The sequence below is a fragment of the Poromitra crassiceps genome, assembly GCF_964638095.1.
Source record: "Poromitra crassiceps genome assembly, chromosome: 1".
NCBI lineage: Eukaryota > Metazoa > Chordata > Actinopteri > Beryciformes > Melamphaidae > Poromitra > Poromitra crassiceps.
In genome coordinates, this window is record NC_139623.1 from 60,577,106 (window position 1) to 60,600,681 (window position 23,576).

General features: G+C 46.3%; 1 protein-coding gene across 1 annotated transcript in view; it reads right to left on the minus strand.

The window, feature by feature from the left end:
* LOC310788593 (disintegrin and metalloproteinase domain-containing protein 15-like) overlaps nucleotides 1-23,576 on the minus strand; it is a gene marked incomplete at both ends in the record, with an annotated part of 189,890 nt that overhangs the window by 163,396 nt on the left and 2,918 nt on the right. Inside the window, one exon of the mRNA XM_083650124.1 lies at nucleotides 16,894-16,994. Coding sequence (XP_083506250.1) covers nucleotides 16,894-16,994 — 101 coding nt within the window. The remainder of the gene's footprint in view (nucleotides 1-16,893; nucleotides 16,995-23,576) is intronic.

The following is a 23,576-nucleotide window of genomic DNA, read 5'->3' on the forward strand; positions in this document are numbered from 1 at the left end:
TGTGTGTGTGTGTGTGTCTGTGTGTGTGAGTGAGTGAGCGTGCATGCTTGTGAGCACTCCAGGTTCACAAAAGACTACTCTCACCATGGGTCTGGTCTGGGTAGTGTAGAAATAAAAGCACTCTCCTACAGTACCACCGTGGACACCCAGGTTTAATTGGCCGTGTCTGCGGGTGGGAAGCCGGTGGGGTATGAGTCCTGGTCACTGCAGTAGCGCCTCCTCTGGACGGTCGGGCCGCCTGTTCAGGGGGGGGAGGGCGGGGGGGGGGGGCTGGGGGGATAGCGTGATCCTCCCACGCGCTAGCTACATCCTGCTGGTGAAACCCCCTCGCTGTCAGGTGAAAATAATTGGCTGGCGACTGCAGATGTATCGGAGGAAGCATGTGCTAGTCTACAACTCAGATTAGCAGAGTGGGTGGAGCTATTTCTTATGTTTCTGAGGCATGTCCTGACAATGTTAATTAGCCACACTGTTCCGGAGTGACCAAAGGATTAGCTCCTTAACTCATTGAGTGCCAGCCACTTTTGGAGAACGGATGCTCCCAGTGCCAGAGTTTCAGAGCGTTTTCAGTGATTTCTCGAGGCCCACAGAATATTGTGTGATATTACTATGTAAACACTGAACACGCACAAAGAACGATGAGACTCTATTCTATCATCTGCAAAAAAAAGTTTATTGATCCCATTTTCCGTTCTTTAGTTATGAGCCGGAGAAGATAGCTTGATTCATCCAAAAACAGCAATTTTTTTCTAGAAGCTGAGATAATTGGCCTTTTGTGAAATTAAACATTTCAAGCACATCACTGACTCTGAAGCTAATCTTTTCTAATGTAGTCACACCTCAAAAATAATTTCCTTCAATAAAACAGTGAAGGCCAGGGAATTCTGTTTGGCAGAATAATATTTTTTAGCTACAACCAGCAGCGCTGGCCCCTGCGTGCGCTGCTGGTTGCAGCTTCTTGCTGGTCTTGATTTGCTGCTGGTGGGCATCGGATATTCTGGCTTGCGTTTGTCAATCCTGTCCTGCTGCCTGGGTCTGTCTGGGTGTTGCGCGCTGCTCTGCGTGCCCCCCCCCCCCCACCCCCCCCCCGCCCCGCCCCGCCCCGCCCCGCCTCGCCTCGCCTCAACTGCACACTCCTCCTCCTGTCTGTGGTGGCTCTCTGCTGAGTTTGCTGTGCGCACAGTGAAGGGACATCGACATCCTGCTTTTTTACAGCGTTCCGCGTGTGTTTGTCACCGGCAACGATGCTTCCAGTTGAGAATAATAACAACTCCACGGTGTGGATGTGCGGATGTGCTGTCCGGCTCAATTGTGGGAGCAGATTGGCTGCTGCAGGCACAGCTGCAGTAACGTGCTTCAGCATATCGATGCATACGGATGCGATGCGATTTCCGTTTCCATAACGACTTCTTCTTTGTTTTTTCCTTGCCTTTCTGTTATGTGGAGAGCACTGTCGCCACCTAAGGGTTCTGTAAAATAGGTTAGACACATCCAATAGCTATAATATTTGTACATCAGAGGCAGAAGGCTTTGATCGACGCCCCACCGTCAAAAAACGCAATTGACGAACATGTCCGTCCTTGGCACTCTACGTTACTATTTGAAATGACGAACATGTCCGTCCTTGGCACATTTCGAGTCACGCTCTTTCCTAACAGTTTTCAGTTTTCAAATCCGTTGGTCGCTTGTTGAGATGTCAGCAATAATGCTAATATAATGATGTGCGACTATACAGGAGGCGCTGATAGAACGTTGAGAATGTTTGAAATAGAACTCTGACCGTTAAACAGCTAAAAAAACTGGTTGGGGGGGTGGGGGGGGGCTGTAACCTTTTTGTACTCTTGTTTGTTCTATAGCAGAAGTGTTTTCTCTATATAATTTTTAGTCTCTAGTTGTGTTTTTGATTTGATTTTCTATTATGAAAATGTCATAATATTCTCAGTCAGAGCCAGGGCTGTTTGTCCTTATAATAGTAGTTGCTAAGTCTCTCCTAATATTGTGTCCTAACCACAGCCGCTTACATCATCGCCTGGCTGTGAGTGTGAGTGTGTGTGTGTGTGTGTGTGAGTGTGTGTGTGTGTGTGTGTGTGTGTGTGAGTGTGAGTGTGAGTGTGTGTGTGTGTGTGTGTGTGTGTGTGTGTGTGTGTGTGTGTGTGTGTGTGTGTGTGTGTGTGTGTGATGGGGGGGGGGGGGGGGGCAAGAGCCAGGGGCCGGTTTTGGGGTGTGATTGACAGATCACCTGTCCAGTGATCGCACAGCTCATCGATTTCGGACCAATAGCAGGCAGCGCTGCGGCTCTTCTCGTCCAAATATGGTCATTTCTGGCTGGTGAGTCTAGTCGACTTCCGGGTCATTTCAACGTTTCATCAGTTAGTAACCTTCCTCACCATGCTCAAGCACACACACAGTTTTCTCCCGGCTGGCAGGGTGGAGTCAGGGGGAATTCTACAGGAAGTGATCTCATACTTTGTGTCAGCTGCCCAGGAAGTGTCCGCCCGTCCGTCCTGATTTTAAAAAAAAATCTAAAGTAGACCTAATTATTATTATTATTAAAGAAAGAAAGAAAGAAAGAAAGAAAGAAAGAAAGAAAGAATCCGCCCCTGAATTCAAATTTAAATGCAAAAACTGAATTTGGATTGGATTTCATATGGCCCTAGAGTACCGCAGGGATGACGCATTTTTGTAGGCTTACCCAGAAGTCCCTGCGCTGCTGGTTCATGGGGGGGGGGGGGGGGGCTTACCCAGAAGTCCCTGCACTGCTGGTTCATGGGGGGGGGGGGGGGGGCTTACCCAGAAGTCCCTGCGCTGCTGGTTCATGAGGGGGGGGGGCTTACCCAGAAGTCCCTGCACTGCTGGTTCATGGGGGGGGGCTTACCCAGAAGTCCATGCACTGCTGGTTCATGAGGGGGGGGGGCTTACCAGAAGTCCCTGCACTGCTGGTTCATGGGGGGGGGCTTACCCAGAAGTCCCTGCACTGCTGGTTCATGGGGGGGGGGGCTTACCCAGAAGTCCATGCACTGCTGGTTCATGGGGGGGGGGGGCTTACCCAGAAGTCCCTGCACTGCTGGTTCATGAGGGGGGGGCTTACCCAGAAGTCCCTGCACTGCACTGCTGGTTCATGGAGGGGGAGTCCCTGAACTGCTGGTTCATGAGGGGGGGGGGGGCTTACCCAGAAGTCCCTGCACTGCTGGTTCATGAGGGGGGGGGGTGCTTACCCAGAAGTCCCTGCACTGCTGGTTCATGAAAGGGGGGGGCTTACCCAGAAGTCCCTGAACTGCTGGTTCATGAAGGGGGGGGGGGGGGGGGGGCTTAGCCAGAAGTCCCTGCACTGCTGGTTCATGAGGGGGGGGGGCTTACCCAGAAGTCCCTGCACTGCTGGTTCATGAGGGGGGGGGGGTTTTACCCAGAAGTCCCTGCACTGCTGGTTCATGAGGGGGGGGGGGGGGGGCTTACCCAGAAGTCCCTGCACTGCTGGTTCATGAAGGGGGGGCTTACCCAGAAGTCCCTGCACTGCTGGTTCATGGGGGGGGCTTACCCAGAAGTCCCTGCACTGCTGGTTCATGGGGGGGCTTACCCAGAAGTCCCTGCACTGCTGGTTCATGAAGGGGGGGGCTTACCCAGAAGTCCCTGCGCTGCTGGTTCATGAGGGGGGGTGGGGGCTTACCCAGAAGTCCCTGCACTGCTGGTTCATGGGGGGGCTTACCCAGAAGTCCCTGAACTGCTGGTTCATGGGGGGGGGCTTACCTAGAAGTCCCTGCGCTGCTGGTTCATGGGGGGGGCTTACCCAGAAGTCCCTGCGCTGCTGGTTCATGGGGGGGGGCTTACCAGAAGTCCTGCACTGCTGGTTCATGGGGGGGGGGGGGGGCTTACCCAGAAGTCCCTGCACTGCTGGTTCACGGGGGGGGGGGGGGGGGGGGGCTTACCCAGAAGTCCCTGCGCTGCTGGTTCATGAGGGGGGGCTTACACAGAAGTCCCTGCACTGCTGGTTCATGAGGGGGGGCTTACCCAGAAGTCCCTGCACTGCTGGTTCATGGGGGGGGGGGCTTACCCAGAAGTCCCTGCGCTGCTGGTTCATGAGGGGGGGTGGGGGCTTACCCAGAAGTCCCTGCACTGCTGGTTCATGGGGGGGGCTTACCCAGAAGTCCCTGAACTGCTGGTTCATGGGGGGGGCTTACCCAGAAGTCCCTGCGCTGCTGGTTCATGGGGGGGGCTTACCCAGAAGTGCCTGCGCTGCTGGTTCATGGGGGGGGGGCTTACCAGAAGTCCCTGCACTGCTGGTTCATGGGGGGGGGGGCTTACCCAGAAGTCCATGCACTGCTGGTTCATGGGGGGGGGGGGCTTACCCAGAAGTCCCTGCACTGCTGGTTCATGAGGGGGGGGCTTACCCAGAAGTCCCTGCACTGCACTGCTGGTTCATGGAGGGGGAGTCCCTGAACTGCTGGTTCATGAGGGGGGGGGGGCTTACCCAGAAGTCCCTGCACTGCTGGTTCATGAGGGGGGGGTGCTTACCCAGAAGTCCCTGCACTGCTGGTTCATGGGGGGGGGGGCTTACCCAGAAGTCCCTGCACTGCTGGTTCATGAAAGGGGGGGGCTTACCCAGAAGTCCCTGAACTGCTGGTTCATGAAGGGGGGGGGGGGGGGGGCTTACCCAGAAGTCCCTGCACTGCTGGTTCATGAGGGGGGGGGGGGCTTACCCAGAAGTCCCTGCACTGCTGGTTCATGAGGGGGGGGGGGGGGGGTTTACCCAGAAGTCCCTGCACTGCTGGTTCATGAGGGGGGGGGGGGGGGGCTTACCCAGAAGTCCCTGCACTGCTGGTTCATGAAGGGGGGGCTTACCCAGAAGTCCCTGCACTGCTGGTTCATGGGGGGGGCTTACCCAGAAGTCCCTGCACTGCTGGTTCATGAAGGGGGGGGCTTACCCAGAAGTCCCTGCGCTGCTGGTTCATGAGGGGGGGGTGGGGGCTTACCCAGAAGTCCCTGCACTGCTGGTTCACGGGGGGGGGGGGGGGGGGGGGCTTACCCAGAAGTCCTGCGCTGCTGGTTCATGAGGGGGGGGGGGCTTACCCAGAAGTCCCTGCGCTGCTGGTTCATGAGGGGGGGCTTACCCAGAAGTCCCTGCACTGCTGGTTCATGAGGGGGGGGCTTACCCAGAAGTCCCTGCACTGCTGGTTCATGGGGGGGGGGCTTACCCAGAAGTCCCTGCACTGCTGGATCATGGGGGGGGTTACCCAGAAGTCCCTGCACTGCTGGTTCATGGGGGGGGGGGTGATGTCATCAGTGGGATTTATGACATCACTGTGATGTCACAGTGGGTTTATGACATCATAATTTTTAGTCTCTAGTTGTGTTTTGATTTGATTTTCTATTATGAAAATGTCATAATATTCTCAGTCAGAGCCAGGGCTGTTTGTCCTTATAATAGTAGTTGCTAAGTCTCTCCTAATATTGTGTTCTAACCACAGCCGCTTACATCATCGCCTGGCTGGGAGTGTGAGTGTGAGTGTGTGTGAGTGTGAGTGTGAGTGTGAGTGTGAGTGTGAGTGTGTGTGTGTGAGTGTGAGTGTGTGTGTGTGTGTGTGGGGGGGGGGGGGGGGTGCAAGAGCCAGGGGCCGGTTTTGGGGTGTGATTGACAGATCACCTGTCCAGTGATCGCGCACAGCTCATCGATTACGGACCAATAGCAGGCAGCGCTGCGGCTCTTCTCGTCCAAATATGGTAATTTCTGGCTCATGTGAGTCTAGTCGACTCCCGGGTCATTTCAACGTTTCATCAGTTAGTAACCTTCCTCACCATGCTCAAGCACACACACACAGTTTTCTCCCGGCTGGCAGGGTGGAGTCAGGGGGAATTCTACAGGAAGTGATCTGCAGGACGTCGCCCGTCCTGCAGCTCGCCAAGCTGGCCCTGCAGCTCGCATTCACAGCTCGCCCGCTGCGCGGCCTTGTCCGATGATGTCATCAGTGGGATTTATGACATCACTGATGATGTCACAGTGGGATTTATGACATCACGGATGATGTTACAGTGGGATTTATGACATCACGGATGATGTCACAGTGGGACATCACGGATGATGTCACAGTGGGACAGACAGAGCCCGAGCTCCCATTTATGTTGGGGACATCACGGATGATGTCACAGTGGGATTTATGACATCACAGTGGGAGAGACAGAGCCCGAGCTCCCTGGGACAGACAGAGCCCGAGGGATGATGTCACAGTGGGATTTATGACATCACGGATGATGTCACAGTGGGAGAGACAGAGCCCGAGCTCCCATTTATGTTGGGGATGCATGAAAGAAGCATAAATGTGATTTTTTTAACACAATTTTCAGAAAACGCTTCAAAAGTCATAAAAGTGGTCCTCATGTGAAGATTATCTTGCTGAACACAAAGTTTGCTGTTTCATAAACTTTTCTTTCTTAAATCCCATTGCCTTTTACACCTACAAACCAGAAGTGTTATCAGTTATCAGCCATGTTCTCCGGACTCATTCCTGCAGTACTCTATAGTTTGTTTGCAACCCATAGACATCAATAATATGGACGTATCTATCCCATTCAATTTAGTTTTCCTGGCGGAGTTCAAACGGTGGGTGTCACCATCTTGATTTTTCGTCAGCAGAGTGGGAGGTAATGGACCCTTTTCACGGGGGCCATTTTGTGTCGAAAAGGCAGAATAAACACAGGTGCAAGCAAAACACTAATGAGGGTTTCACGATTCCAATCATGGAGGTTTGAAACCCTCATTGGTGTTTTGCTTGCACCTGTGCTTACCCTGCCTTTTCGACACAAAGTGAGAAGGGTCTATTGGTTGAGTCCTTCTGCACCTCACGTGAGATGGGAGTTTCCCAGAGCCGCAGCTCCACCTGCTATTGGCCAGTGATCGGCAAGCTGCATGATCACTGGACAGGCGATCTGTCAATCACCCCCTTTTCTATCTTCTATTTTACTCCAAACGGGCGAGTTATATAAAAAATTACCCCCCTACAGTTGCTATGAAAAGGTGAAGGTAGCTATATAGACCAAAACCGTATTTCGCCCCATACTGGAAAGATGTTTATTCATGTTCCAAAGTCTGGCATTTTAACATGGGGGGGCTACTGCCCCCCGACGCCTAGTGGCCATTCGAGGAACTAAAGCTTTTCAATTCACTTCCACATCCTCAGAGGGAAGGGGGTGGGCTTGCCCACTCTTGCAAGCACGTGTTTCTGATGACGACGCTGGGGGGAAGGGGCAGGGGGGAGGGGGGCAGCTCTCCCAGAGCTACTATGCAGAATGGAGGAAAGAGAGTATACAAGAGGGTTGGATGCCACTCCACGCTGCAGGTATCACCAGAAGATTGCAAAACATATAGTTGATGCATATACAATGAAGAGAAGACATTTTTCCAGCAACTTGTCAGTTTTCACTAGTGCTTTCCTATGTAGCCTGCTGCTGGTTGCCCCCAGCATGATCACGTGGTTTGCAAACAAGCCAATGATCAATGGTCTCGCCCCGGTCGCCATCTTGACGTGACGTCACCTGAACACAACCTATGGCAGCCGTCAGTGTTTAATTCCAGGTTACAGCTTCTCTCTCTGTCTCACATCACATCCCATAATACAGCAGCGTACAACAGGTAACCATGGCAACGGGCGGGGAATCTTTCCCTGCATGTTTTCCAAACTGGAAGAGGGTGTGTGTGTGTGTGTGTGTGTGTGGGTGAGTGTGTGTGTGTGTGTGTGTGTGTGTGTGTGTGTGTGTGTGTGTGTGTGTGTGTGTGTGTGTGTGTGTCTGTGTGTGTTCCACCCATATGAAACATGCAGTGAACAATGTGTCTCCAGCTGCTTTCTGCTGATAGAAACCAGGCTGACCTCACACACGCACGCACACGCACGCACACGCACACGCACACGCACACACACACACACACACACACACACACACACACACACACACACACACACACACACACACACACACACACACACACACACACACACACGAAATGACCCAGCGTTATTTTTCACATGGTTTGTATCAGGTTGTGAACGGAGAGTGAGCCCTCAGCAGAGACTCACATGGGAGGGTTACTTTTAAAATATATTCCATTACAAATTACTGAATACATGCCCTAAAATGTAATCTATCACATATTTCATTAGATGACTCAAGTCAAGTCATGTATTCTAAATACCTTGGATTACTCTTGGATTACTTTTGGAATACTTCAAAATCGTCTTGCTGAGCCCATTTGTCTGGGTCACTCTGAATGTACGCAAACGTGAAGGCAATGCGGTCGCCAGGCTTGAAGTAACTGATTACATGTAATCAGGTTAGTGTAATCAGGATACAAATATGGTATAACTGTATAAAACTGCAATCCCTTACAGTTACATAAAAAAGATGCAATCAAGATTATAGTTACATTTAGTAAAACATTTGGATTACCAGCAGAATTATATTCCCCCCCCCCCCTGATTTTTTATCCCATTTTTATCCTCCATTAGAGCTAATTTTAATTTATTTATCCTGGTTGCTGCTCCACCCTCTGCTGATCTGGGGAGAGCTGTCACTTTTTTTCCGCAACTAGGCTTCCGATATAATTAGTTTCCCCCACCCGACCCTACCTGTGACTTCGAAGTGCAGAAATAAGGTGAGTTTAATGCCCAACACAGATTGTCTAATGAAAAAAGATGATCCATGAGAGGGCTCTTACGACCGTGAAGTCCTGAGACGAACATACAAAGAGCCTGAGGGTAAGCGTCGCACCATAACGTAGTTCACGTTGGGGTACCTTCAGGAGCCTTTTGAAGCCTTCATTTTTCACAACAGAATACGGGTGTATATCCTTGCATACAAAAGTTGCTATAGCCTGGGTTATTTTTTGGGCACGTGGAGAGTTGGCTGGTAATTCTAATGAATCGTTCAGTCTATTTTGTTTCAGTCGGGACGACTTGCCTTCATAGCAGGAGATCTGGCTCGCTAATTGATGTCTCATCAGGTCCTGGTCGGGCCGGCTGATCTTGCAAATCGCTTTGCTTTTGTCAAGCTCGTTTTTGTCTTTGAATCCGAAATTGTTCCAGACATATCTGCCTTTAGTTTTGCCGGCATCCGCCACGTTGAATGTTTTGACTTCACCGAGAGAGATCGCTTTGTGCATGCACAAAGAACGAGAGGCTGGTGGTGAGTTCACGGCCGAAAATAAAAAAAATTAAAAAATCGATCTCTGGACATATGAATCGATATCAAAGGATTAAAATAAAAATCGATTCAAAATCGGAGAATCGATTTCTTTTAACCCAGCCCTACTCTGTATACTAATCCATGCATTTATTACTTCTCGGCTGGATTACTGTAACGCCCTCTATCTTGGAGCCAGTCAATCTTCCCTTGCACGCCTCCAGTTAATACAGAATGCTGCTGCCCGTCTTCTAACTGGCACGCGCAAGAGAGAGCATATAACTCCCATCCTCGCCTCTCTCCACTGGCTGCCCGTGCACTTTAGAATCCAGTTCAAGGTTCTGCTTTTTACTTTTAAATCATTAAGTGGCCTCGCCCCTCCATACCTCTCTGAGCTCCTCCACCCCTACTCTCCTGCCCGCTCCCTCAGGTCAGCTGACCAGATGCTGCTGGAGGTTCCGAGGGCGAAGCGGAAGCTTAGAGGGGACAGAGCTTTTTCGGTCGCGGCCCCCAAGCTCTGGAACGACCTTCCCCTGCAGATTAGGCAAGCCCCTTCTCTGGCCATTTTTAAAACCTCTCTTAAAACGCACTTTTATTCTTTGGCTTTTAACATAGCATGAGACCTCTGACCCTGTGCTGCCCCCCCCCCCCCCCCAGTTTTTCTTGTTTTGTGTGTTGTCATTGTATACTGTGTTTTTAGCTACTGTTTTACTTATTACCTATGCACTGTACAGCACTTTGTGGCAGCTGTGGTTGTTTGAAATGTGCTCTATAAATAAAGTTGAGTTGAGTTGAGTTGAGTATACACAAAGTCTGACATGAGTATTCCAGAGCTGTTTGTCTTTTTTGGAAATATGTCCCCCTGAGGAGCATGCCCCAGGACTGCAGTAGCCAAATGCAGGAAATTTGTTTAAAAGTAATCCAAAAGTAACGGAAAGTAATCAGTTACATTACTTTTATATTGTGATACTCGGATTACGTTACTGATTACCATTTTTAACAGGTAACTGGTAATTGTATGGGATTACATTTTTAAAGTAACCTTCCCAACACTGGCAGTCGCGATGTGCACTGATTTAATGTTGTGAGCTTCTTCAGCATGTTTGTCAGTAAAATGTTCTTTATATTTCCATGTCATTAACACATTCCTGAGAGCGTCCTGGCTGTGTGTCTCCTCTGACATGACCTTTCTCTTGTGGTGTGTGGCACGCATATGAATTTTAGAGCAAATAAAACAAAACAAATAAAGTTACAATAACGGCAATATTTAGAATTGTTCATGTGATGGTGGTGACACACCGTTACGCTGCATAAAGCTGGAATTATGCTTCCCGCATCGGCGAGGACCGCGAGTGTCCGCACGGAAAAGTGAGTCAAATCAGCCGACACACCCCTCCACAAGGCTCCTGTGTGGACGGTTTTCGCCTGGCCGTGCACACCCCGAATTGTGTAACTACGCGGACGCGGCTGGGCGGACAAAGTGGAGTTTTCAAGACTCCCGCTCACTTCCGCGAGCAGAAACCCACACAGAGTATAAGGAGCTCCACACGTTTCCTTGTCAGGATTCCGTGTCTCTCATTTCCGTGCGGCCGGACCAAACGTCAAGCATGTTCCCAGCTTCAGGGTGTGACGTACACAAAGCAACAACTGAAAGCAGCTCCACGGGGGAGGAGTTAAATCCAAAAGGAGGAGGACCTTCAGTGTGGAAGTGGTTTGATTACAAAAGAGCATGTACAACAAACCACGGTCATATTTGCATATTTGCAATTGTATAATTGTATGTTCTTGAAATTAATAATAAAATATTTTTCAGCATTTTGTCATGTCATCATGAATATCGTTATGGCAGAAATACCCTGAAATATCATGATATTATTTTAGGGCCATGTCGCCCACCCCTAGTGGTCAGTGTGCTGGTTCGTGTCTAGTCTCGCTTGCCAGACTCTGGCTGCATGGAAACAGGCTGCTGGCATAAGCTCTCCCATTGGAGCCGACCATTTTAGTCGGTGCCGGATAGAAATCCCTTTCCGCTACAAGCTCTGTCATTGGCTCCGACCGGCTTCAACCACGTCAATCAGAGTGGCTTCCTCCCTGTGTGTCGCTGTCAAATGTCTACGGCCGCCGCCAGTGTTGTGCAAGCTCACACTTCACAAGAGCTAGCTCAAAGTTCAACTCATGCACATCAAAATGAACTAGTTCACGTTCATAGCTCATATTTTGAACTTTGACCTATAGCTCACAGTCCCAAAAAATTAGCAGCTCAGTTCATTTCAAGCTCACTTCTTGTTTACCCAGAGAAAAGGCACAGCACTGAAAACTTTACATATAGATCCTATAGATCTATAATTCTTGTATTGTATTTTATATTGATTTGGTACTTATCGTAAGCTATATCTTGTATTGCATCTTGTAATTTCTATATATTATATTATTATTCTATATTATAGCCTACATCCAGCTACAGTGGAATCCGCTTATATGATTATACTATAATGATCTACTATATAGGCTAGATTCTATTAGGGGTGGGAATCACCAGATGCCCACGATACGATACTGAAACGATACTTGAGTCATGATACGATAGTATTGCGATACTGCGATATTTTCGATATTGCGATATTTCGATATATAGCGATTTCTTACTTTTTCAACTGCAAATGATGTCCCCAAAGGAAAACTTTGTCAACATCTGGTTTATATAAGAACAATTTTTCAGTCTGTACATCTGACTTCAACCATTTTATTGCAGCAACATTGTCAAGTAGACAGACCAACAACTTTCATAAAGTCATGTCATAGTTGCATGCACCTGACAAACTGAACTGTTTGTTACAGTCTACTTACAGTCCACCTTAACTGGATGTGTGTGTGGACTACTGTACTTATGTAGTTTTTGCAACTTCACTTCACTTACACAAAACATTTTGTGCAGCCCATTCAGTAACTGGGGAATTTGTAAATGACTGTTATGACAAAACTGTTACTGTTAAAACAAAATGAAAATATGCTACCGTTTGTTTACTGCTGGCCTTGGAACTAAAGTTTATAGTAGCCCGGTGGCCTGACATGGCCTGCAAAAAAAAAATAAAAAAAATTGCAATATCGATACTTGGCGTCCAAATATCGATACGATATCGTCAGGCAAAATATCGCGATACTGTGGTGTATCGATTTTTTCCCCCACCCCTAGATTCTATATAGCAGAGGTGTGGACTCACATTCACAAATCTAATGACTTATAGACTCGACTTGACAAAATCAACAAAGACTTGTAACTCAACTTGGACTATGAAACACCAATGACTCGTGACTTCACTTGGACTTGAGCCTTTTGACTTGAAAAGACATGATACCTGCCGCAAAAATAAAAGAATAAAAAAGATAGTCTCTTTATTTTGCGCATAGGATAACTGTCTGTAGAACTCAAGATCAAAGTGACACTTTGAATTTACACAGCGTAACACGCAGTTGTTAGATCGCAGGATTTAAACGAGTAACGTTAAAAAACAGCCTCAGCACAGTCCAGGGCTCTCTGGAAAAGTTTGAAATGACTTGGCACCCCTTCTTAGATTATTATCATAAGGAATTTGACGCAAGAACTTTAGATTAGTAGCCCCCAACATCTCTACCCTACCCTCTTCCCACCCCCCTCTTGTTCTTTCCTTGTCTTTATTATTTTGGTTTTATTTTTACACTTGGTTGTCATTGCATCACAATTATTCAGGAGATTGTATACATGTATGACATCATGCAAACATGCACCTATTTTGTATTGTCTGTCTTCTACGGGTTTTGCTTTTTCTTGTTTGTATTGCTTAAAAACGAATAAAAACAATTTGAAATAAAGAAAACAGCCTCATTGCCAGAGTGACACAATGCACCCTTATGAGCCGTCTCCACGTGCATCGATGAAAACAATACAACACCGTGGAGTTGTGTGCACAACCCTCTCCATTCCTCCCAGTCCCACCTATAGCTGCACCCAGAGCGTCTCAGCCAGGCTCTCCTCATAATCGTGCTTTCTTTTTTTCACCTCCACTAAATTGCGCTTATAGTGCTGCATTCACTTGATTTTTATGCGCACGCAAAACAGCCACCAACACTCCTGACCATCAAAGCCCCACCTTCCCCCATCACCCTGGGTGACTCCCCAGTCAACACTGTGGAGTCCTTCTGCTTCCTGGGGACCATCATCAGCCAGGACCTAAAATGGGAGCATCAGAGCTCTCACCAAGAAGGCACAGCAGAGGATGTACTTTGTGCGGCAGCTGAAGAAATTCAAAGTGCCAAAGGCCACGATGGTGCACTTCTACACCTCCATCGTTGAGTCCATCCTCACCTCCTCCATCACCGTCTGGTACGCTGCTGCCACTCAAAAAGACATCAACAGACTTCAGCGCATCATCCGCTGTGCTGAGAAGATAATCGGATGCAACCTGCCATCCCTCCAGGACCTGCATGCAGCCAGGACACTGAAGCGGTCTCGCAAAATCATGGCTGACCCCTCCCACCCTGGCCACAAACTCTTTAAGACACTCCCCCACGGCAAGAGACTGAGGTCTGCCAAGACCAGAACCACCATCAAGACCAGCTTCTTCCCAACCGCTAGGGCTGCACGGTATTGGAAAAAACTGACATTGCGATATTCCCCACCCCTGCGATATATATTGCGATATGAAAAATACAGATTTTCACCAGATTACCAGAATAGCTCTATTTTAAAGAAAATAATACTTCTAGAATGATTGCGGTGATTTTGTAGAGGAGTCCATCTGATTTTGGAGGGGAAATTAGGTATTTTAATGTTTCTCAACCACTGGGCTGTGGCCTACTGGTAGGCCTCAGAGCGTCATCTATCAGGGTGCATACACATTTTGACCAATGGATTTCCATGACTTACATACATGAAAAAGTGAGTGAGTTATGACATTCTACTTTAAAATGTCACTAGCCTACACTTCACTTAGTGTAATGCAGCCTTTAAAACCAGGGAAAGACAACATGTATGCTGTATCACCATATTACCATATCCAACATCTAAGACCATATAGTCTCATATCACATTATTGATACAATTGATATATTGCCCACCCCTAATATTGAGTGCCAGAATCTACCTCCCAATGATGCTATTTGCAGAAAAACATTAGATTTAATTTATTATAATCACTGCTTTCAACTTCTTTCGTTCTTCTAACGTTTCAATAAATCAACAATGAAACACCCCTGCCACTTTACACACTTGGTCTGACCCCCCGGAAACCCCCTCCAGAAACTACCAAGTGGTACACTCCGCATTTGGGGAGTTCCGGTTTTTGAGCGCACGCAGGGCAGTACAGAGAGACGAGGATTCACATGCAGCTGACCGGTGACAAACAATTAATTCGTGAAAAGTAATAAATATACATTTAATTGCCCAGATATGTCTCTTGTCTTTTTATTTTCACTGACATGTTTTGTGTAAATGAGTCGCTATGTATGATTAACTCTACCGTAACTGCTATCATGTGATGCAACATCAGAGACTGAAGGGGAGAGACAGCCGCAGTGATACACGGACAACTTAATTCTCAGTAATCACTTTAGCCTTCGTGTCATTATAAGTTGCGGTCTTGCTTTTTGGTGTTTCAAGAGTAAATATCTCCACTCCACGGACATGTTGAGTTACAGCAGCCAGCGTGCTGTATGCTAGTGCGCTGCAAACTGTGGACAAGTCCGCCTCCGCAATCACATCGTTTACAGACAGGCTACTGTCAGCAACCCAACATAAGCAAAAAATAATTCAATTGAGCTCTGTGCATGTTTGTTGTGTTGAAGCTAAGCACTAAATGAGTGAGTACAGTAGTGGGGCGTCTCTCTCCTTTGAGAGAGCCTGCATTTCACTCAGTAGGCTACCCCTAAAGTGAGAGTTTATCAAGCAACATGACGAGTTAATTTGCTTTTGACATCACACGTCCTGCGATGTGACTATCGCGCATGCGCACATTGCGATGATGATGTGTAAACGATATATCGTGCAGCCCTACCAACCGCCATCAGCCTCACCAACAAGGCCCGGAACCCCTTCCACCAAGGACCTCACCAACAACCCCCCCCCCCACACACACACAAACTCACTACCTCCTCCTAAACTCAGCTGAACTCCCCTCCCATAAAACTGTAACTAATATCTAATTTAATGCCTGTTTAACTGGGACTGTAAATTCATGTAAATTCCCTGCACATTTAATGCCTATTTAACTTAGCCTGTACATTTCATGTACATTCAATGTAAACTCTAATTAACTCCGACTGTAAATTCATGTAAATCCACTGCCTATTTAAAGCCCCATTCAGTAAGTTTTCCAAGTTTTGCTATTGGAGAAACGGCGCCCTCTGCGTGCATTAGTATCGATAACGATATCGCCGTTCAAAGTCAACAAAACACAGCGCCAGAAAGCTCTATGTACATGTTGTGACATCGGGTACTCACCACGTGATGAAATAATAATCCATAGTTCCGTGAACCATAATTTTCGTAGCAAATCAGAATCGAGTTACTTCCTTGTTTTCATGAAGACAGCGCTTCCGCTGTACAGCGCATGCGTGCATCCTTTTCTTTTTGCTTTTTTCTTGCCTCGGGACGCTGGCAGCAAACTGCTTAGTCCCAGGGCTGGCCAATGGAGGGCGGTGTGGGATAAATAAAGCCGAGAGTCTCCCTATTACAAGTCAATCTACCATGTCCTAAGACTAAAAAGCTCTTATATTAAAGTAAAAAATGTCAAAAATCTTACTGATTGGGGCTTTAACGTCTATTTAACTCAGTCTGTAAATCTCATGTAAATCCAACGTAAATTCATATTTATCAGCCACAGAACACTTCACCACTCATGTACATATTGTATATATATTGACTCGATTTGATTGCACTTGCAACTTTGTGATTGTCTTTAGTTATCTTCCTACTTCTTATCTCTGTATATTGATGTGACCGCTACGCTGCATACAGACACTAAGACAAATTCCTCGTATGTAACTTGCATACTGTGGTATGTGATTCCGATTCTGATTCTGATCTCCACTGGAGACATTTGTGCTTCCTTTCCCCGTTATTACGTTGCTACCTTGTGCTTGGCCGGTGTATATTTGCGCAGTTGCAATTCTAATTAATTGAGCTTCAGATAGTCGAGTGAGGCACCGTAGCCATTCCTGGGCAGACCGCGCACGATGGGGGGAGGGAAGAGGGAAGCAGCCTGGCGAAATAAAAACCAGATTTATTCCTCTGTAAATTAGCACACGCATATACACAATGGGCAATTATCGAGGTAAGAGAGTGAGAAAAAGAACGATAACAGGGCCGTTCACCCGCCAGGTGTGAGCATAGCTCACTGTACGCTCATGGATTTGCAAAAAGGTGCGCTCAGTGAGCTTGCTCAGTGAGCGGTGTTCATGCACAACACTGGCCCCCGCAGTGAAAATTACAACGCTAGCTAGCAAGCTAACGGCAGAAACCTACACGCCAGCTCGTTGGTACACGCTGAAGATGGCTTGTTTTGACGAAGATTTGGATTGTGCGATAAAGCAGGCCTGCTTGGCACTGTCGCTAAGCGCCACCCAAGACGGGAGTGATTGGTTACACCAAACTGAGCTTTTTTTCTCTCGCAAGTCCAGAGTGGAGATCTACGCTGCCAGACTCTTTCCCGGTAGGGAGGGAAGTCTGGCAAGCGAGACTAGTTTGTGTCTGACCTGTAAGGCTTCAGCCAGGCTTCGGCGCTGTCCGTCCACCAACACGAAGGGCCGGGTCCTCTCCAGCAGGGGGCGCCGCTGCTGCCGCCGCCACTCCGTGCCTGAAGGGGAGCAGTTTGAAACGTCAACTGAAATGGCTCTGCATAATTTTGTACTTAATAAAACTTGATTTTACTCCATAGTTTTTGTGTTATGAAAATGCATTTGTAATGTAACTCAGTGACATTTGTAATGTATTATTATTATTATTATTATTGTATTATTATTATTATTATTATTATTATTATTATTATTATTATTACCTTTATTACTACTACTATTATTACTAGACTCCCTCTGCGGTATATTTAAGCAATATCACACAAGAGGGAGTGCTGTTGTTGGCTATCGGCACTGCTGTGATTCGGTCGTAGGCGCCTCGTGCCAAAGATAATCACAGCAGTGCCAATATTAGACAACAACAGCACGACCTCGAGGGTGATATTGCTTTTATACAACAGTTCTATTAAACAAAGCTGATAAAAAAAATGACAAAAAGCTGAGAAAATATATGATTTCTCTATTTATTCCTCCGCCAACAAAAATAGTCCCCTCAGCTTTCTGCTTTGCCGAAAATGTAGCCTAATCAGCCTAATTAACTGCAGGCTGTCTACTTTACTACTGTCCACTCTACAGCTGTGAAGCGTTTTGTTGATTACAGCAGCTGTGAAGTGGAGTGATCTACACACAGTGAAGCGCCAGTGCGTTATAGTGAAATATCGGTAATGGTAGTCCAATCAAATTGCTCGGCCGGAAATACCTGTTGTATAAGTAAGGGATAATGTATAGTGAGCCGGTGATTACTGGGGAAATAATGACCGACAGGTGAATGATTGAGCCCGACGCGCAGCGGAGGGCTTAAAGGAGAACTTACCTCCAAAACACCTTTTTTCAGCTTTTAACCTATATATGACTTTGGGGGTGATGTGTGAAGAATGCTGGTCAAAATTTCCACATTTGTGACCAAACTGTTGCCATTTTACCATTTGTATCATTTTTCAGCAGCATACCTGGCATAAGCGCCCTCTAAGGGTGGAACACTGCTTTTTTTTGCCCTCAAATGAATGGGAGATTTGGTACAACCTGACGTCAGGTTGTCCCCAAAGACTATGGGATTTCAAGATAGTTACTCCCCTACTCCCCCTGTACCCTTTCGGCTCCTCACAACTCCAAGCCTATTCCCATGATGTCACTTGACCTGTTAATCACCTGTAAATTGATTACAATCGCCTGTTATTTTCCTACCAACTCCTATGTAACACAATACTATCAATAAACGCCACTATAATCATAAAAGGAACGACATGGCCATCATATCATCAATCATAAGCACTTTCTCCCGGCCAGTCAAGTGGGAGAGTCACAGTCTGCTCTGCACATGCACGGAGCCCCAAGCTCCGGGGGCGCGCGCAGCAGCAGCAGCACACAGCAGTGCTCTCTGAGCCTCTCAGTCATGGCCGAGGCAGGCAACATCAGAGGCGGGGGCTTTTGCATGGGAACAGTCTGACATTTCCGCAAACAAATCTCATCGCAGTTTAGCGCACATGTAAAATATAACGCTATACTACGACGTGACAACGTGACAACGCTGCTCTAAACACATCAGCTACTATAATATATTTCCCTGAATCTCATACTGAGATTATATCGGTATTGAGTTTGGACAGACTGAATGGGCTGACTGAGGAGGAGAAGAGCTCTGCCCTGCACTGCCTGCGCCCTGAGAGGAAAAATCTGAGGTGCTGTAACTTTTAACAAGAATCACGAAAAGCCCCAAAACGCAAATTAAAAAAGGATTTCATGGCGCGGTTTATCGCTAGTTAGACGAGGGAATGACGTGGAGAAATCTTGCATTGTGTTACCCCAGAGCGGGGGGTTTGTCCTATTGTGTGGTGTGCTGCGGTAACGAGCCTCGTGTCAATTATGCTCTTTTAGCGATAGATACAGCTACATACACATACATGGAGAAAAATAATTAAATTTCTAGTTCGCCACTGAATTACCAAATTGATATAACTTTCAACCATTTTAAGCAACCCTGTTTCCATACAGGCCACCAGCGTTGGCTAGTTGTTGATATTTATAAAGATATTGCAGCTCTCAAATAAATTATTTTCGAGGCGGTGGGCAAACTGTAATGGCGTCGATTTCCAAAAAAAATTCTTGAGCTGAGGACAGCCAAAGAGTTTAGTATAGACAAGAGCATATGTCATTTCTTGGTTTTTTCCATAGGTATTTTCAAATCACTGTTCTGATACATATCTAGGGGGTAAGTCATCCTTTAATGATTCACCTGAAGGTCATTATTTCCCCAGTAATCACCGGCTCACTATACATTATCCCGCTTAGAACACGGCCTACAACTAAATCATTCAATAATCTGACAAAAATAATTATTCAAATAGATTTTTTAATAGCGTTTTCAACGACAAAGCGGTTTCATTCGTAATTGGCACACAAGACACCACAGCTGCAACTGGTTGGCCTAATTAGTTATGCGTCTCTGTCTGCTGACAAAAGGCTCTTATCAACTGATTAATCCAGGTGTGCCTAATCATTGTCGTGAGTGTTGACACAGCTGGATTAATCAGTATAACCAGCAGCAGAGCAGCGGTCGGTTGTCGAGAAATAATGACCGGTGAATCTTGTTGATTGACCAATCAGAATCGAGTATTCAAGAGAGCCATGTTCTAATCTCTTATAATGTTTGATGCTTATGTTGATATTTTTCCATGCCTGAGTACGAGCAACTGTAGCATTGTCCCAATTTCCCCTCTGGGATCAATAAAGATTCTGTAACTCGGTGACTTGTGCTTTGTTATTAGAGTCTTTGCTCTATGAACTAGCTTAACGTTAGCAGAGCATTGTCAGATAGCCAACGGTAACGTTAGCAGGCAGAGCGTGATGCGTCCATGTTTTCCACAGCAGACGCACTAGAACACATAGGCCATGTTCACATTACAGGCAAATCCGATTTGCTGCTAAAGTAATTAATCATCATTATCTTGTAGGGGTGGGGGAAAAAATCGATACACCACAGTATCGCGATATTTTGCCTGACGATATTGTATCGATATTGCAAAAAATATATATATATATATATTTTTTTTTGCAGGCCATGCCAGGCCACCGGGCTACTATAAACTTTAGTTCCAAGGCCAGCAGTAAACAAACGGTAGCATATTTTCATTTTGTTTTAACAGTAACAGTTTTGTCATAACAGTAATTTACAAATTCCCTAGTTACTGAATGGGCTGCACAAGATGTTTTGTGTAAGTGAAGTGAAGTTGCAAAAACTACATAAGTACAGTAGTCCACACACACATCCAGTTAAGGTGGACTGTAAGTAGACTGTAACAAACAGTTCAGTTTGTCAGGTGCATGCAACTATGACATGACTTTAAGTTGTTGGTCTGTCTACTTGACAATGTTGCTGCAATAAAATGGTTGAAGTCAGATGTACAGACTGAAAAATTGTTCTTATATAAACCAGATGTTGACAAAGTTTTCCTTTGGGGACATCATTTGCAGTTGAAAAAGTAAGAAATCGCAATATATCGAAATATCGCAATATTCAATATATCGCAATATCGATATATCGCAATATCGAAAATATCGCAGTATCGCAATACTATCGTATCGTGACTCAAGTATCGTTTCAGTATCGTATCGTGGGCATCTGGTGATTCCCACCCCTATTATCTTGATTGGTTTCCAAAATCTGATTTGGGAGTGTGTCCGCACTGCCACAAATCTGCTTTGGGCAAGTGTTCAAGTCGGATCTGTGTGTCCAGATACAATGAGCCTATCTGCATGGGTTGCTACTTGCTAGGGTAACAACATAGGCATCAGTAAACAAAACAACTAGCTCTGAAGGTGCTTTCCAACGCAGAAGCACGAGAAATGACCATCATCTCTTGCCATCCAAACAATCGTGCTCCTGAAAAAGACACTCTCAAATCTGATTTGGGTGATCAGCGCGTCCACACTGAAGTCACATCAGTCGAAAGCATTGGAAACTACCGTAAATTCCGGACTATAAGCCGCACCGGTCTATAAGCCGCACCTGCAAAGTTGACTATTTTTTTCTTATATAAGCCGCACCGGACTATAAGCCGCGGGTGTTTTAATGGTATTTTTTTTTTTTTTTTTTTTTGTGTTTTAATGTTTAATTACCATATGTAAGGTGTTGGCTGTTTGAGGAAGCTCCCATTTATTAACATTTCAACAAAACAACATAACACAACACCACCTGTGTTGTTATTTACAGTGCACACAGTGTCATACAGTGTCATACAGTGTCATACAGTGTGGTGAAAAGAGGGCAAGAGAGGAAATTAAAACAGAAGTGGATTTATAGTTAGAAAGAGTGCTAAAAAAGAGATTTTTTTTTTTTTTTTTTTTGAAAAAATCCATAGATAAGCCGCACCGTTATATAAGCCGCAGGGGCCAAAAAAGGCCAAAAAACGGGAAAAAAGGTGCGGCTTATAGTCCGGAATTTACGGTACCTGCATATGTGGTTTGGGACAAGTGACACAAATCAGACTTGGAGCATCCAGACTCATAAAACCAATCTGGATAGAATCATTAATAGGTCATTAAAGTTCACAAATTGGATTTGGTCTCCTAGTCTGAACATGGCCTTAGATCGGAAGTCGGCAACACCAACTAGGATTGAGTTCTGACTTCCAGTGGCTTGAAGGTAGTGTTAACTTAGCCTGACCAATTCGCGGATGTGAATGAGTCTGGAAACTCTCAGTTCAATTTTGATTTTCAGCAGGCGTTATCAATGGGCACAGACCAAAATGCCTCTGGATGCAATTGGACAGCCCTTAAAGCAATCAGAGCAAAGCCAGCTTCCGTAACTACCAGTAGGCTACAGTAGGTAGCTACTTCCAAGTTCCAACACCCCAAAAAATGCCTCAACGGCGCTGCTCTGTCATTGCATCATATCCACCTCATATAGAGAGTCAGAGTTATGCCCTCTTCCGGGTTCGGCATCCGCACCAAGTGATTTCATCCGCCATACATTTTTCCAAACATTTAGTAAAATGCCTATAGAAATACTTTGACTTGGTCAAACCAAGCCAACCAAGCGAAAAATGGTCAGAGTGAAATGTGATCGTCTCCAATGTCTATGAAAACATTTATGAAATCCTTTGGTGCAGACGCCAAACCCGGAAGAGGCATGACTTTGGCACTCTATTACAATGTTTCCCACACTTTTTTTCTGGGGACCTACTTTAAAAAAATGACAAACCATCACAACCCAATTCATAACAAGTCTTATCTTCAATTGTGAGACGAGTAAATTTGTGAATAAATAAACATGCCATTTCTGCATCACCTTTTATTGTCTTGAACTTCGTTTTATGCATGTTGTTGAAAACATTATGCACGTTAAATACTTTATAAATGAGACCAAATAAATGCATTTGGGCTGAGATCACAGGCTATCAGTTTGTATTATTTCATCAGTAAAACAATAAACACATTTTAACTTTATGAGACAGAGGCAGAGTTAACCCTGTAAGACCCAAATTAATTTGGAGGTTGTGTAGTTCATAGCCAGACTGCGGGACCTATAAACACATCTACTATGCAATAGCATTGTGAGGCTGATAAGGTTGGCACGATGGACGATGGCATCGACCATCGTAATGGGCCGACCCCCATCGACCTCTCACCTCTTCTACATCAGACCACCGTGATTCATTATCTGTTCCAATTAACATTTTGCAGTTTTAATTATAAATAAGGACAAGTCCACTCACCGTGATGCGCGGGGGACGCGCGGGCGGCATTAAACAAGCGCACCCAATTCAGAGAAGCGGTTGAGTGGAGGAGGAGGGGGAGGGGAGGAATGAGGATAAGCAGAAGTCGGTTGTGGTGTTGTGAAAATGTTAAGACAAAGAAGAAACTCCACGTTCTTTCCTGTTTTCAACCCAATGTGAGTAATGTTACAAGTCTTCAAGTGTGAATTCAACTCGCCTGTTTCCATGAACAGAACATACTGTAGCCTGCCTGCTGCTGTGTTTCTATCTCTCCTTAACGTGATGTTAGGTTCAAAACTGAGCCCACGCGAATCTAACGTTAGCCGCCAGTAATTCCGTCTGTTTTCTGCCAGCCAGTTCAATTCAACACACACACACACACACACACACATGTTGGTCAGGATCTGTAACGTTAACGTTATCTGTTTTGCGCCGTTCAATATTGCTGGTAGTGACAGCCACTGCTTCAGTCGCCTGGCTCTGTGCTGTAGTAGTAGCCTATCCAAGCCCGCTGGTCTCATATAGAGCTCAGCTGTCCTGTTGTTCATGTGAACGTGTTTTGCAGCGGGACAGTCAAATGGCTTTACGGCACCGCAGCGACTTCATAAACCATTAATTAACCCCCCCCCCCCCATCAACGACAATGCCATCGTCCATCGTGATGTTTCAGTGTGGAACCATCACGATGGCTATATGGTTGACATCGCACAACCCTAGAGGCTGAACAAGGGGATCCATTGAGTATGTAAATGTGGTTTGGGGAAGGAAAAAAAACACATTTACAGATTTTTGGTTTTGGTTTTACATCCCCTATGCCCTGTCTCACTGCCTGGTCATCCTGTTATGTCCAGTGTTAGGAGGGTTACGTTT